Raw genomic sequence first — 14908 nt, forward strand, 5'->3', positions numbered from 1 at the left:
AAAAGTCTATTAGAAAACTTCCAACAAGCTTAATATTTAAAGAGGTGTATTAAGTACTGTGTGTCACAATACAAGTGCTCGCCCAGGTTACCAACATAAGTGACCCTCTACAGCATGCTTATTCATCTTTAGATTCATTTGCACTTTGCGACGTCTCCACCTCTTCCTGAGGTTCCAGTTCTGTTTTTACTGCAATATCTTGCTCCTCCAATCTCATTAATTTCAGCTTTTTCTTTGGAGGGTTTTTTAGTGTGCCTAGCCTTTCTTTGACTTTATATTCCAGTGTGCTATGGGGAATCCCATAAATGCTTTGAGCTTTCGAGACACTCATTTTTCCGCCCATGACCACAGCGATCGCTTCCTCCAGAATTTCACTATTGTACTGTCTATATCGGCCCCGCTTTTTCCTTGGCTGCTTGGAGCCTGGGTCTCCTTCTTGATCAGAGGTGGCATATGGCTGTCCAGAGGTAGACTGCTCAGCATCTGAGCTCCATGAATCTGCAGTAGTATCCAGCAAGTTTCTCCTATTTTGCTTTGGAAGGATAGTCCTTAATCTCTTACTAAGTGCGCTCTCTGTTTGTGAACCCATTACCAAAGAGCTGTAATTGTACAGATCCCCACTGCGGGACTCCCATGAGAGGTCCATGCCTCGGACCTGTGGAATTTTTAAATCAACAGGAGAAGATAGGCCAATTTCCTTTTTCACATCATGTTTATTTTGACTGTTTTTTGGAAAGGCATTTGCATTTTCTGTGAGAAAAGGTAGGTCACTGATGTTGCTGAGTGCACCATTGCCCCTGTATTTCATACGGCCAAAATTTAACTCATAGTGGGGCTTGGCCCATGAGGCCTCTCTGGAAAGGATTAAGTGCTGTCCGTGATTCTGCAGTCCAGTGGAACCATGGCTGGCGGCTGTAGAAAACGGTTTCCTGCTAAGCAGTTCCTCACTAATCTGCAGCGAGCGAGCCAATGGCACTTTTAGAGTTGTGGAGTGGCCATAAGTTTCCCTGGTTCCATCCAGCAAACTTCTTGGAGGCACCACATCGCCACTCCGCGGAAGTCCATCTGGACGGTGCTGGCTGGGTTTCCCAGGTCGCCTAATTGGATGGAAGGAAACTGATGTGAGCAGAACTTGCACATGTAGGAAGGGATGGGTGAAGGGGCCACTCCTTTATTAGAAGGCCTTGCTTGGGTAACATCACTTTTAAGTAATATAAAATTATATTTGTCTCAGCATCAGTGTCACTTTAAAAAAAAAAATAAAATCACAGAAATGTTTTTGGGGCAACAAAAATAAAAATAAGTCTTTGGTTGGGTTCACAAATTCTGAGGAAAAAAAAAAGTCTTGCGCAACAGTTTGCAAAAAGCATCTCGGCTATAAATTAGAAGTCAGTCCCTTGTTTGTAGGCACAATTTATTAATGTGACGTTACCACTAAACAAGTACAGTAATAAAAGAGTAAGCCATTTCGTACATGAGAGTCTATTCAGAAGTAAGCCGGACAACGTGTGTCTGCTCACACTATTAGAACTATGACAGTACAAGAATAGTGTTTGTAAATCTAAAAAATGGTGAATAATGAATTAGGAAAACAGTAGCTTAAACACAGTGCCCTGTACATAGATTTGTTTCATTCAATTTAAATGACAACGAAGAGAAAAAATGGCCTTTTTATAGAACAAAAAGAACATGTTTATCAAACACTGCCAATGGCAGATGCAAAACATCAGATGCTCGCATAATGACAAAAATTAAATTTTATAAAAAAAAAACCTGAAAATATATACGTTTAGACCATTTTTTCTCTTCTCAAAGTGAATCAGAGGTATGGTAGAAAGTATGATTTAAATGTAAGTTGAATTATTCCAAGAATATGATCAGATATGTTCAAAAGTAGAAGGATGCACCATTAAGAAGTGTCCCCACAACCCATTTAAAAGCCAATAGTCACAGATGCTTAGATCTCTAGTGAATTGAAATGATCTTCCATAAAACAAGCCTAAAGTTCTCATTTAAAACGACTCAATACAATAAGCAAAAAAGTCATAAATTCCATTATTACCAAGAAACAAAAACATTCACACCCAGTTCAAAATATAACCTGACATCCGATACACAAACTGTGATGGTTGAACTGCTAGCAAAATATATTAAAATACGGTAACTATGAACGCAATGTGTAATATGCCAAAACGTTCTGGACTAAGCAAATATTTGTGGCCCCAGAGTCATGGCTTTTAAAAGAGTGCCACTGGCTTTCTGTAATAATATCCTAATATGCCTTTTAAAGTCCAGTATCCATATAACTTACTAGCATCTGCTTATATAGAGGGGTTTAAAAGGGGCATTTTTTATTTTTGCCCCAGGGATCAGAGAGGCAAACAGTTTGCTACTCTGTCAACCTGCAACCCAATTGTTAATTATCTCCAAGCCCACTTCACACTTGTGGATGGATTCCGCAATAAACGCTGCTCACACCAGCTCAAAACATAATAGTTGAGCTGGTATTAGGCGTGGAATGGCACGCTCACAGTAAAAAGGGCAGCAAAACTCTTGGCTATGGTGCAGTTCTTACCAAAGGCAACATTAATGAAATGGATATGATTTTAGAATAAGATTATTGGTAAACTGCAGGAACACAAACGTTTCCTAACCCCTCTTCTAGTTGTCTGAAATGTTGCCAGCACAAGGTGTTGTATCAACTGATTTCATACCCTATACCACATTGTAATCACAAGTCCCTACTTGTACATAAATGATCCTTAAACGCGTCGGTGTAATCCACCACATCCCTTTGTAAATAAATTCCTGTCTACATAAAAAAAACCGTAACATGCTAAAATTTGTCCTAAGCGCCATTTCAAATTAAAGAGAATGAGTGTAAACAAATGATTTAATGAAAATATCACTGAAAGTAATTTGACTGAAAAGTGATGAGATCATGACTTTTTATACATACGATAATTTTATCTCTGGGAGAGGCTGAAATGCTAAAGGTGTACCACTAGGAAACAGACTGAGGATTTGAAGACAAAAAGGTAAAGAAAACTAAGAATTCAATAAATGTATATTCCTTACCCATTCCCTATAGTGTTTGAGGTACTTGGAGAAACGCTTGAATATGTGCTACCAGAGCCAGGGCTCTTCTTAGTGGACAGGTCAAGCACTCCGTCTGCTGAAAGACAATTAAATGGTGATATGCTGGAAGCTGAGATATTGCTTTAACATATACCAGTAATCATATAGGACTGATCAAGGTTACTACCATTTCAGTGGCAGTTATTGCCATTGGGCTAGGAGACGCTATTACTTATTTGAATTTGTCAGTGAAATCCATGAAGATATTCAAACGAAGTATAATAGCACCAAAAAGTCATCATGAAATTACTTCTCAACAGGTAACTTGGGTACACCTATATAAAAGGTTTGCTTTTGTTGGTCCAAATCAGAGCTGCACAACTCCAGGCCTCGAGGGGCGCAAACAGCACATACCTTCTGGATATTCTGCCTTGCTGACAGGGAACTCACCTTAAAAAAGCAGTGAAGCTTATTTTTAGGCAAGGACACGCATGATCGCTGCCCCCGAAAACTGGAATTGTGCAGTCCTCGTCTAGATAGATTGAGTTATGTATCCACGCTTTAATTTGCAATACGCTAGGCCTACAGAAGGATCACATTCAACCAATATACAACTTCTAGGACGCTTCATATCTGAATATAAATGTGGTTCTAGTTTTTCTCTGTAAAACACAAGAAAATAAATAATTTAAACTGTTTACTGTCTATAGTTACCTTGCTCACAGGGCTCTTCAGACGAGGACTTCTTGACAGTGAGGTCTAGAGGAGAATCTTGGTCAGCCATCAGAAGCTTGCTAAGTACAGGGTTCTGAGTTGTTGCAGGGGGAGGTGAACTTTTTCCAGAGGGTGATTTCGGCAAGCTTTGGTTCTTTGTGCTGTTGGGTTGGCTGGAGTCCTGAGTAGAGCTATTTTTTGAGGTATATTCAGCAGCAAACTGTCGGATCATCCGCTGCATGATCTCACGAGCAACTAAAGGAATATTAGGATCAAAGACCCTAGGACTGTCTGTTGAAAAAGATTGTAACGTATAAGAAATTTACACCTAAAATAAAGATTCATCGGATTGAAACAGATTTTAACACAGTTCTCCCTTACATATATTCAACAATTACAAGCTTAATTACATCAAATAAATATTGTGAGCCATGTGGCAGCCAAAACCAAGTTCAAAATCTACCCAGTTAAGTCCTTAGAAGCCAAGTTAAAACTAGCGTGGCATATTTGCATACAAGGGGGAAATGTAACACCAACCTTTTTTGCAAAAGACCGCATTGATAAATTCTTCAGCTTGTCTTTCCAGTCTTATAATTTTTACTTGCTCTTGCTTAAGCAAGTTTTCTGGCCCAGCTTCACAGGCTGGCTTCCGAAAGCCAGTTAAGTGTTCCTAAAACAAAAAATACATTTAAGTATCCAAAAATATTTGGACTATATTCCTGGGTAGCCAACCATTTTCAAATAAATATCATCATACACCATGAATACCTTTTAAACTGCGAGGTCTCAGGAGCATGCAGCACCCGTGTAACTATTACAGACACATCCTTACATTTGCTATTGATTTTGTAAGCACTAATTATATAGGGTGTCCTGCTTAGCAATAGATGACTTTAGTGGGTTCATTTTACAACCTTGCCCCTCAAACATTTATGCAGGGGTACATAGTGATTTAAGACATACCGTTTAGGATACAAGTCCATGAAATACAAGCACAATGGAAAGAAATAAAAATATTTCCCTGACAGAGCAATATTTCCCTTTGATTTTTACAGTTATTGCAGCAACAGATGCATGGCTACCTTTAACTCTGGTGCCCCTGAATGACAGGGTTTTGCTTTCCTGCTACATTTCTGCCAACATGGAGCAGCAACCACTTAATTCACACGACTTCAAAGTAAAATAAAGTTGTTCAAGGTTTTAAATGATCTATATAATAAAGCTTATATAAAATCTACAGCCAAGTACTACTGGGCAATGATCCACAACAGTAACAGCTGTTCATCCACAGAGCTTAGGCATAGATTTCAGTCAAACTACTAATATACTGCACTGGATAAACTTTGCAACAATGAATAGCCATTAACATTAGGCAGAGCTGTGAGGTCACCGTAAATATACAAAGATCCGGGTTTAAAATTACATTTACAAAATATCCTATAAATAAGCTTCTGCTAAGAAGCCAAGCAGATCTAATTTCGGTGACCTATTTATAAAGGTCTGCATCAAAGAGGAACAAAAACTGGTTGCTTTGGTAGTTTACCTTAACTTTTTCTCTTCTCAAGCAGCAGAAGAGGCAGTTTTCATCGAAAGACCAGTCACAAACACTTGAAGGTTCACAATCTACAAATACAGAAGTACAAATAAATACAAAATGCACTATAAAACATTTGGAACATGAGGAATGTTTACTAAGGAGAAAAGGTCAATTTAAGAGAAATAGAAACCGGGCAAAGCTGTTTACATCTCAAGATTGTAAGCTTGCAAGCCGAGCCTCTCCACATAATGTATCGGTTTGTCTCAGTCTGTCAATTCTCATCTTGTCAGACCCCCTGAATATATGTATTGTATTAAGCGCTGCGTAAATTGTTGGTGCTATATAAATAAAAAAGATATTACAAAATCACAGAACACTTTGTTTAAAAGGTACATAGATGATATTTTATAGAACTAGATGGGCCAAATGGTTCTTATCTGTCGACAAGTTCTGTGTTTCTATATAGCATAACTAAGGAATAGGCTCCAGATCTTATATTTAATCAATTTTGTGTCTTGCAGTTGAACATTCAGCAGCTTTAACTGGTAGCAATATTTTAATGGGGAGGAAAAATCATGCAAGTAAGGACTGAAGCTTCCACGGTATACACAATATATGTTACTGGTGCATATAAAGGTTCATTTTAAATCTAAATACACATCTGAACTATAAAATGCAGGATTTGAACAAAAAAAAAATTAAAGCACTTCTAGAAACACCAAAAATATACAAGCCAATATATTTTTGTGTTGGGGTGGACATTACTGCAAGTTTCAGCTTGCTTAGACTGCAGTGTATCACAGTATTGGGTATCCCCGCTGTAGGTTTGTCTGGCATACACAGTCTCCACAGCATGCTGTCCCCTCGGCATCCTTATGTCATATCCTGATGCTCCATCATCTTCTTAGTGTTGGGCTATAAGGACAGCAGCCGCAGGGGTGGCTGGAGCTCTGCCCTGGTTCAGGCATAGGGCGGCGCCCCGAGATAAATACATCACTGTGGCTTAGGACATCCTTATAACTATTATCAATAATCTTTAAGAAAGAGTACCTTCAAAGAAGCTGAGATCTTTCAGTAATCCAGGTCCAAACAGTCCTTCTAAAATACTCTCAAATCCTACAAAAGAATAAAAAGGTTTTATTTAGCGTGATGTTGCTCACCTAAAAAAATGGAAGAAAAAATGTTGAAAAGGAGAGAAGGGTTGCAAAGGCTTAGATTTCTTTTAACAAAGAAAAAAGGAGAGCAAGGAGCAAACATTCTACTCTACGGAGAAAAACCCAACCCAATCGCAAAGCCAATGGAGCCGGCGCAGGGCCAACAGAAGGCGCTTCATTCAGCAGTTTCACTTAATTATTGCTGTAGTCTTAACAGTGTTATTACTGATCAAAACAATTAAAATAGAACACAAGTTTGGAGTTTTTAATAGAGTGTTAAATACACCACTAACTGTCCAAGCCACATTTTTAAATGCTTAAGTTATGTTGAGTAGGACAACGCCATCCCCTCTTTACATTATCTTGATCCCCAATAACAAATAACTGCCAATTATGAATTTTGTATTCCTTTGACAGACTAAAGTTCATAAAAACAGTGAGATAAGGCAAAATAGGTTTAAAATCACGAGATGCGTTAACTCACAATGCCACCAACAGCCTAGTTGCAATGGAAACCAGAGACATTAAGAAGTCATATGCTTCCAAACAGCTGATTATATTTCTGGAAACAACAATGTACAGCAAGCTAAAATTTTGTATATATAAAAAAAAAAAAAGTTAAAATTTAAGTAAAAAAAAATTGATATAGCTATATCTCTCAATTAATGAACTTTTCATGTGAACTGGAGACTTTTTTTTTTAACCTTGAATGAAACAGTTATACGTTGCATAGCAACAGCCGTCTGGTTATTTTTCATTTTAATGTAGTGCAGAACCCCGCAAACAATGTCTGCATTTAAGAACCCGGAAGAAACCCAGCGCAGCCTTTACAAGTAGCCACAAGAGCAGTGTTACATTTTATTATGTTTTATCGACACGCAGCTAGCTCCACCTTCACTACAAAAACATATTAAATGTCATTTTGTAACCGAACGTGGTCGTTCCGCCTCCTGAAATTTTAAACATTTGGAATCAGTCAACTGGAACACTAGGATTAAACGGAAAAATTCAAGGACATTTCAAACTATCAGATTTCTCAGAGCGCCTACTATAAAGGGAAAAGAAAAGTTCTGGGGGCTTTCTTTGAGTGTGAAATACAGCGCTGTATATGGGGGGCTTTTAGCACCGTGTATTACTTTTCGATAAACCTTTACCTGTAGATGTATAGGTTCCAGCTGAGAACAGTGGGGATATTTTGAGCGACCTTGGTCCAACATCACGCAGAGCTGGTTTACCAAGATCACTTTACTTATTACTATCCGCTGTGGTTATCTGTATTTGATCCCAACAAACTTTCATTTAGTGTTAACAACCTACATATAATCACTAAAGCAAAGTTTGCTGTGAAAAAAGGGAGAAAATAATTCTGAAATGCCTACATGTGAGTGTTCTTTCCTACTTGAAATTAACGAAGGATGTGATTAACACGCACAGGAGGATATTCACCGGGAGGAGAGCTGTGGTTTAAGCTCTAAAACTTCACTATTCATTATAAAGGACCAATTATGAATGCAAAATTCAATGAGTAATAAGATTTGAAAGAAATCTCACAGATTTAATTATACATTGTACAGAACCGACCAAGCCCTTCCTGCAGCAGAAGATCACTTGGGTGGCTCTTCATAACGGATATCAAAGTGAAAAGAGCTGGTATTCTCCCTTTAGCCCCTTAAGGACAATGGGCGGTCTCTAAACCTATTGAAAACAATGCATTTTGAGCCCGTACATGTACGGGCTGTCATTAAGGGGTTAGTAAATAAACCTCACGCTCCGATATCTCTGGGAGTCACAGCACGAGTAGGTTGCAGATCTGTACACTCATTGAGTGCGTCTCCCAGTACCGGCTACTGGAATGTTTCTATGCGCTGAACATCTGGAGAACGAGCATTTGTGTTTTACCATCTAACATCAGTCATCAGCGAGGCAGTTCTTACGTCAATGCTAATATCTTCAATTAATCTGCGGTGTTTAACTCAAACCATATTCATTTATTTTCCTAAATGCTGGGCACTGAGAACGCCGAACAGCACCGGCACTCATTTAGCACAACGCCGTCAGCTCAAAAGGCGCGGAAGCAAAATGTACTGGAAAATGGAAGGCCGATAAGGCACAAAAAAAAAAAAAAAAAACTCAATCCTTTCAACTATTATGGGGGAATTTAGGTAATCAAACTAAACTGGACACTGAACAGGTATGTAGGAAAATGCATGTGCTCTTTCCCATCCCCAGTTATCTGCACTTCAGGAGATGCATTTAGTAGATGTGCGCACTCTCTGCCACCCAGGACTCGCGCATGAATTCCACACATGCCTCCTTAATAGGTGAGGCTGTACCTTGCTCAGTGAATACAAGGGAGAATAAGCAAAAATAGGTTTTGTGGCGTGGTGGACACAAACATTTGGCTTTTTTATTCAATTGTGACACAGCTTGTGTATTCACAAAATCAGGAGGTTGTTGCAGGTTAAACGCTTCAACTCACATTCTTCACGTAGCATTTAAAGGGCTAAAGTCAGTCAGCGTCACATAATTTAAGGTGGGGAGATTTTCAGCAGGTCATCAATTCTACCATCAATTTTAAGAAGGTCAGTTTGGTCGTCCGTTTAGAAGCTACTCGCTGGGATTGGCTTTCCATAAGGCATGCTGAAGCCATTAAATTGTCATCTAATCAGCAAACTCAGTTTAATGAATATATATATATATATATATATATATATATTAGAATTTTTATTTTTAATGTTGCCTTTATTCTGACCAATACAGTATACAATTTTGTGGGTAGGGTTTAGCTCTGGTACAGTTGGAGCAGCCATGGCTACTTGGCATTGCAAAGCCATAAACAAAAGTATGTGTCTTAATTATACTAAAGAAGGAGACGATGGCTGCTCAAACCCGGGGAAGAATATCAGAAATGGCTTTTATCCACAGTAAAAAGTGCATTTCGGATACAAAGAACCAAGGTGTCAAATGCTGACTTTAACAAAGTAATCTGTATCCATGAGCGCAGAAAGTCACTTAAAACATTGTCCTAACCAAAAATGTAGGTCAAGTTTTGCCTCCAACTGAAAGGAAGCGGAAAGTTATTCCTGAACTATATAAAGCTGCACGAAATTTTAGAATATGTTGCCAAGAGCTACAAAGTATCAAGTTGTCCACCTGACCGTGTAGTCAGAAGCCGTTGCTTTGAAGAACCCAATCTCATTATTGGAACAATATTCACATCAAGGACAGCATCAAACAAAGGGAACAAAACACGCCAGCATTTCAAATGACATTAGCACCTAATTATTTGTTTTTCAAAAGTACGAAGGTTATTCTACTTAAATTAAGTGAAACATGGGCAGTAAGTACATTTTCTATACATTTAGTTCCTTGTTCACGAAGGCGTGCGGGATTATGCATGCCGCTGCTTTCATTCGCCTTGGCCGAGGGGGCGGTGGGCTGCATTCACGAGCTAAACTTTGTAGAATAATAAAATAATACATCAGTTTACAAACTATATAATGCAAGATACGAAACGGCATATTTCCAACATACTGGCTTTAATCGACCATGTTGCGACCAGCCGAGTTATCCACATTTTTAGGGCACAAGTCTCATTTATCTTAAATACAAGGCCCGGGCTGCACATTATGGCTCTTGTATTATATTTATCACGAAGATAAAGCAAGAAGCTACAAATTCAGGTGGCAGAAATAGGTTTTCTATGGAGTCAAAACTATATCAGAGACCAAACTGAAAGCACCACAAATATAATTTTAACAGTTAAACAAAACTCAGAAAGGTAAAAATTATACATATAAAGTTTAATTCTGCACCAATGAAAGGGATCCCACCGCAAACACAATCTCCCTATAGATGATTGAATGAATGTTTCAAGCTGTGCTGCATCCCAATATGGCTGACCTGGCAGTAATATAATAAAAGCCATCTTCATTAAATAGCAAGGTGTATTCGCATGCCCCTCTGCCACCAAACCCATATAAAAGTAAGTAAAAGTAAGTGAATCAAGTCCATGACTTATTAACTAAAATTTAAAGGGGAACTGTCAGTAACATTCAATGTATCAGAAGAAATATACTTATATTTACAGTCATGTGGCATATTAACCATTTGCATGTGTTCTAGCGCCGTTATCACAGTCCCATCTACCAATAAAGACACCCTGACTCCTTATCACGCTGCCTGTGGGAAACAATACAATGGCTCGTAAATCATTGAGCCGGACACTCTGACTAATGCAAGTCTATGGAGGGGTGGACTTCATTAGCATTGCCATAAAGCATCAGCTCAGTGTGGGGTTTGAGCAGAAAACTGTCACAACTGACACACATGGCTGTCTCTGGATCTGCAGATAAAGTTTATTACACAAAAGTGAAAAATAGAGGGTTTTTTCTACGCCGACCTACGTTAGTGTACATAGCACATTATTTTAAGCTCAAGAACAGTTTTTTTTATTGCATATTTTGGAATGGCATTCAAACTATCTTGAAGGAAACCAGAAAGGACTATGTTTGAGTTTCTGTGATATGGCTCATACGGGGGGCTCTGGCCAATCCTTATACCCATGTGCCTGGCGACCACTTTTAAAACTATGGACCTCAAGAGATCACCTGCATGTTGTTCAATCTAGAAGAATGTAAAGCATCCCAGTATAAGAGGTGCTGAGCACCACCAGTAACCTAAAGATTTCCACGAGAGAGTGAGAGAGAAGAGCGTAATCACCAACTTTAGACAAGTACTAAGTACAACAAAACATCTTTTTAAAGTGATTAGTAAAGAAAAACATACTTCCAAAACTTGACAGACTGTTTGCATGAGTTTTCTCTTCAGCACAAACTGGTGCCGTCATGTAAATGACACCAAGTATATACTTAAACTGCATCATAAAACCAATCAATTTAAGGTTTGTGTCATATTGTCATAAAGATAAAAATGTTTGCGATCCTAAACTTTGAACTGATCGTTTAAAACATGTACTTTAACTTATGTGCCAAACCAGAGATAACAAACTTGCCTCATTTAAATATTTGGTGGAGCAAATGCAACCAACCACGTCCGCAAAGGCTAAACAATGGCATTTAAGAAGAGAAGTTGGTAATTCTTTACTTATGATTCAGCACGGGGATTACAAAAAATAAAACAACTTCCCCGTATAACACAGCAGTGCTGCTTTGGCATATCAATCAGAAGATATATTTATGTACAGTACAGTTTCACCAAAATCAAGGAATCATTCAACAAGATAAAGACAACGTGCTGCGTTATTAGATATTGGTACACAAATATGGAAAAGCATTCATACAAAATATTGTTATAAAACAAAATGATACACAAGTCCTTAATCGTGGTCGTTTCCGTAACAAAGTATGCAATTACAAGAGTCCCTGAGCATGCGGCCCTTTAATGCACCTGCTCAGCTTTGTATTTGAATCTAAAGGTTACTAAAAAAAAAAGTTGCACACTCATCTCTCTCTGGAGACCACAACATCACCGCTAAACACAGCAAACGAAGGTCTTGCCAGAGGGTACCTGCGGCACATTACAGGCCTCTGACGGGGAAGATGTAATGTAAATACCCAAATGCTTCATATTGCCTTCAAACCAGAACCCCCCTTATCTCTCATAATTATTTTTTTAATTTGTATGCAATAGAACGGCGTATATACCCACATAAGGTAATGCGATCTGTGACAATAACATTCCTCAACACCAATACAGTTGAAAACTATTTCAATTCAGCCCTCCACAAACAGGCAACTGCTTTTGGCTTCATACATGCCTGACAGTTTGCTCCAGATAATGTTTTGATATTTTGATACTAAACCCTGTTATCTGTTTAGAGGTGTTCATTTTGATCTCTCGAGAAACAAAAGAAAGGTAATCATATCTTGAAATAACGGCTCAATGCTTACTAGAAAGCACCATTTGCATAATGCGTTCCACTGAAATGACCAGGATTTTGGCTACATGTGGGGGGGGGGTCAATATCTGATCGTATTAATGGGGTGATCCATTTAAATTGCTTAACACGTTCAATAACTCGCTGACCAACTGCGCTGCTGGAGGCAGAAAATTATACAAAAAAAATAGAAGCCACCGCATCGTACCAAGAGCATGAAAATAAACGAGCAAGGAGGGGCTGCAGATAAATAGGTGCTTGCAAAAAAACAAAGCCCAGCAACTTACTTTTCTTTTCTGATGGGTCTTAAATATCTATGAATAAAAGCCGTAATTTCAGGCTTTTAATCCTGCCGATCATACGGATTCAGGAGAGGGTAGAGGGGAGGGAAACAGGACCTTAGAGAACAGGAACAAGACAAAAAAAAGGGACATACTGTAACAGGGGAGCTTTCAGTCGACCCTCTCACCCATCCCCCAGCGATCTGCAGCCACCAAGGGGAGATCTCATGCCTTCTTAAGAGTTGACCCTCAGAGTAAAATAGTGATCCTTAATCATGGGGCGAGTGCCACCAGGAAGGGCAGAGTATCGCAAGCGAGCTATGCTAGGCCTCAGACCCCTCACACCCCCCTCTCCTTCGCCTCACCCCCTTCCCTACCCTCCATTGAAGGGACACAAAAAAAAAGTGTTTGCAGAAAGGGAGGGGAGGGGTTGGAGCTCAAAGCATCGAGTTTCTTTAATTAAGCAAACAGCTAAAACACACCCAAAAATGTCACAGCAGCAAATTCAATGGAGCCAAAAAAAGAGAAGGAATAATAAAGCCAAACAAAACCCCCCCCCCCACACATATATAGAATTAACTATGATCTCTGAACCCAAAAGCTGTAAATGAAAATTGCTTGCTAGGGACAATTACCTAGAAACCTGATGACAGACAATACACCGATAAGAGCAAATCCACCCCCCAACACCCACCAAATCAACATCCATGAGGGCATCGGGGATGCTAAAGGGGCAAATCGGGAACTAAGGCTAGCATTTGGAATCGACAATTTAAATTAAAAAAAAAAACCTACCCTAATTACAAGCATTGCTGAAAGCGAGGAGAAGCGGCGGCAATGAACACGCATGATGACAGGTAACCATCCTAAACGATGCCGCACACCTGCCAGCTCCTGAAATTGGGAGGTAAAAAAAAAAAAAAAAAGCCTGATTTTGGGGGGGAGGGGAGTAATTAAAGAGCCGGAGCTGCACGCGGGTGGCGCGCGCCCGGGGCACGCGCAGAGGGAGTGCTGAGAAGCGCGATGAGTGGCGGGAGTACCTTCTCCTGCTTCACACACCCCACCAAAAAAACTCCCAGCAACAGCGGGGCGGGCCCGGCACTGTGATTGGCCGAGCCAAGCTCCCCTCAATTCTGCGCGCTGCCGAACTAGAAGGAACGGAAACAAGGAAGAGAGGGCGGAGAACCCGGAAAATTCGGAGTTTTTTTTTTTTGTGGGTTATTACACTGCTAGTTTACCTCGCCATCTCGCGACTTTGTATCGACCATATACACCTGCCTCAGAGAGCGCAAAATGTGGGCGAATAAAAAAAAGCAGGGGGGGAAACGGGATGAAAGGGAGTCACGCGACCGCGCTCAAAGCAGTCAGCGTGCACCCGCACTGACCGCGACCGTTCCAAGTAGTCCTTCCTCGCGCGCGCCCCCGATTAACACTTTAATTCCTCCCGGACACACACCCACCACACGCAAACGGGTGTTGTAAAGTTCTTGGACGAAGAGAGAGTACTTAAGAACAACGCCTGTTCCAGGTACCTCACACTCTATAAAGCTTCGCTTTTCTTTCACTTTACGGGGAAGCTGTGAGAGGGCCGGGGTGGGTTTAGAGACAGAGAAGCTTACCTACACAGTGAATGAGCTTGTAACGCCACGAGTCAAGTTCTTGTCGAAAACCGCGCCTTTCGATGGAGCATTGCTGGCTCTTACACAAACTCGCCATTTTCTGCTGCCCCCCACACGCGGGCGCGCACGAATCTTCCACCACCCCCAACCGCTACTGCTCCTCCTCCCTCCTCCGCGCCCGTGCGTGAGGGGCTTGACTGCGTGGAAGGCGGGCTAGTGACGTCGCTACGCATTAGCCGCGCGCCCCTGTCACGGTGCTAAACTTGTCTCTAGGGGAGGGGAGGGATTCTGTGGCTTCCCATGGCAGTGCCTGGAAATAGCTGTCACTCCCGGCTTTAACCGCCCTACCTGCCGCAGCCTAGCACAGTATCCATGGCAATGCACACTATACTAAAATAGAAAGAGGCCAGAGCCCAGGGCTAAAAAAACACAACAAAAACACAGGCTCCTTTAAGAAAAAAATAGAGGTAAGGAGGTCTGTTACCTGCTGGAGGGTAAATCTGACAGGGATTTACCAAATCTAAAGCTGCCTGAACCATTCCACTTGACCTCAGGCATTGGGGCAGGTTGTAAACTTTTTACACATATATTTGTTTGAAACAACAAAACTGAACGTACTGCAGAAT

At 40.3% G+C, this 14908-nt stretch overlaps 1 protein-coding gene across 1 annotated transcript in view; it reads right to left on the reverse strand.

The window, feature by feature from the left end:
• The window catches only part of LCOR (ligand dependent nuclear receptor corepressor), a 29158-nt gene extending 14715 nt beyond the window's left edge, over nt 1-14443 (reverse strand). The window contains exons 1-7 of the mRNA XM_053449942.1: nt 14283-14443; nt 6380-6445; nt 5336-5415; nt 4330-4462; nt 3793-4083; nt 3079-3172; nt 121-1097 (exon numbers count right to left, since the gene is read on the reverse strand). Of these exons, the coding sequence (XP_053305917.1) occupies nt 121-1097; nt 3079-3172; nt 3793-4083; nt 4330-4462; nt 5336-5415; nt 6380-6445; nt 14283-14379 (1738 nt within the window). The 5' untranslated portion in view covers nt 14380-14443. The remainder of the gene's footprint in view (nt 1-120; nt 1098-3078; nt 3173-3792; nt 4084-4329; nt 4463-5335; nt 5416-6379; nt 6446-14282) is intronic.
• Nucleotides 14444-14908: the final 465 nt, after the last annotated feature.

The sequence above is a fragment of the Spea bombifrons genome, chromosome 11 (genome assembly GCF_027358695.1).
Source record: "Spea bombifrons isolate aSpeBom1 chromosome 11, aSpeBom1.2.pri, whole genome shotgun sequence".
NCBI lineage: Eukaryota > Metazoa > Chordata > Amphibia > Anura > Pelobatidae > Spea > Spea bombifrons.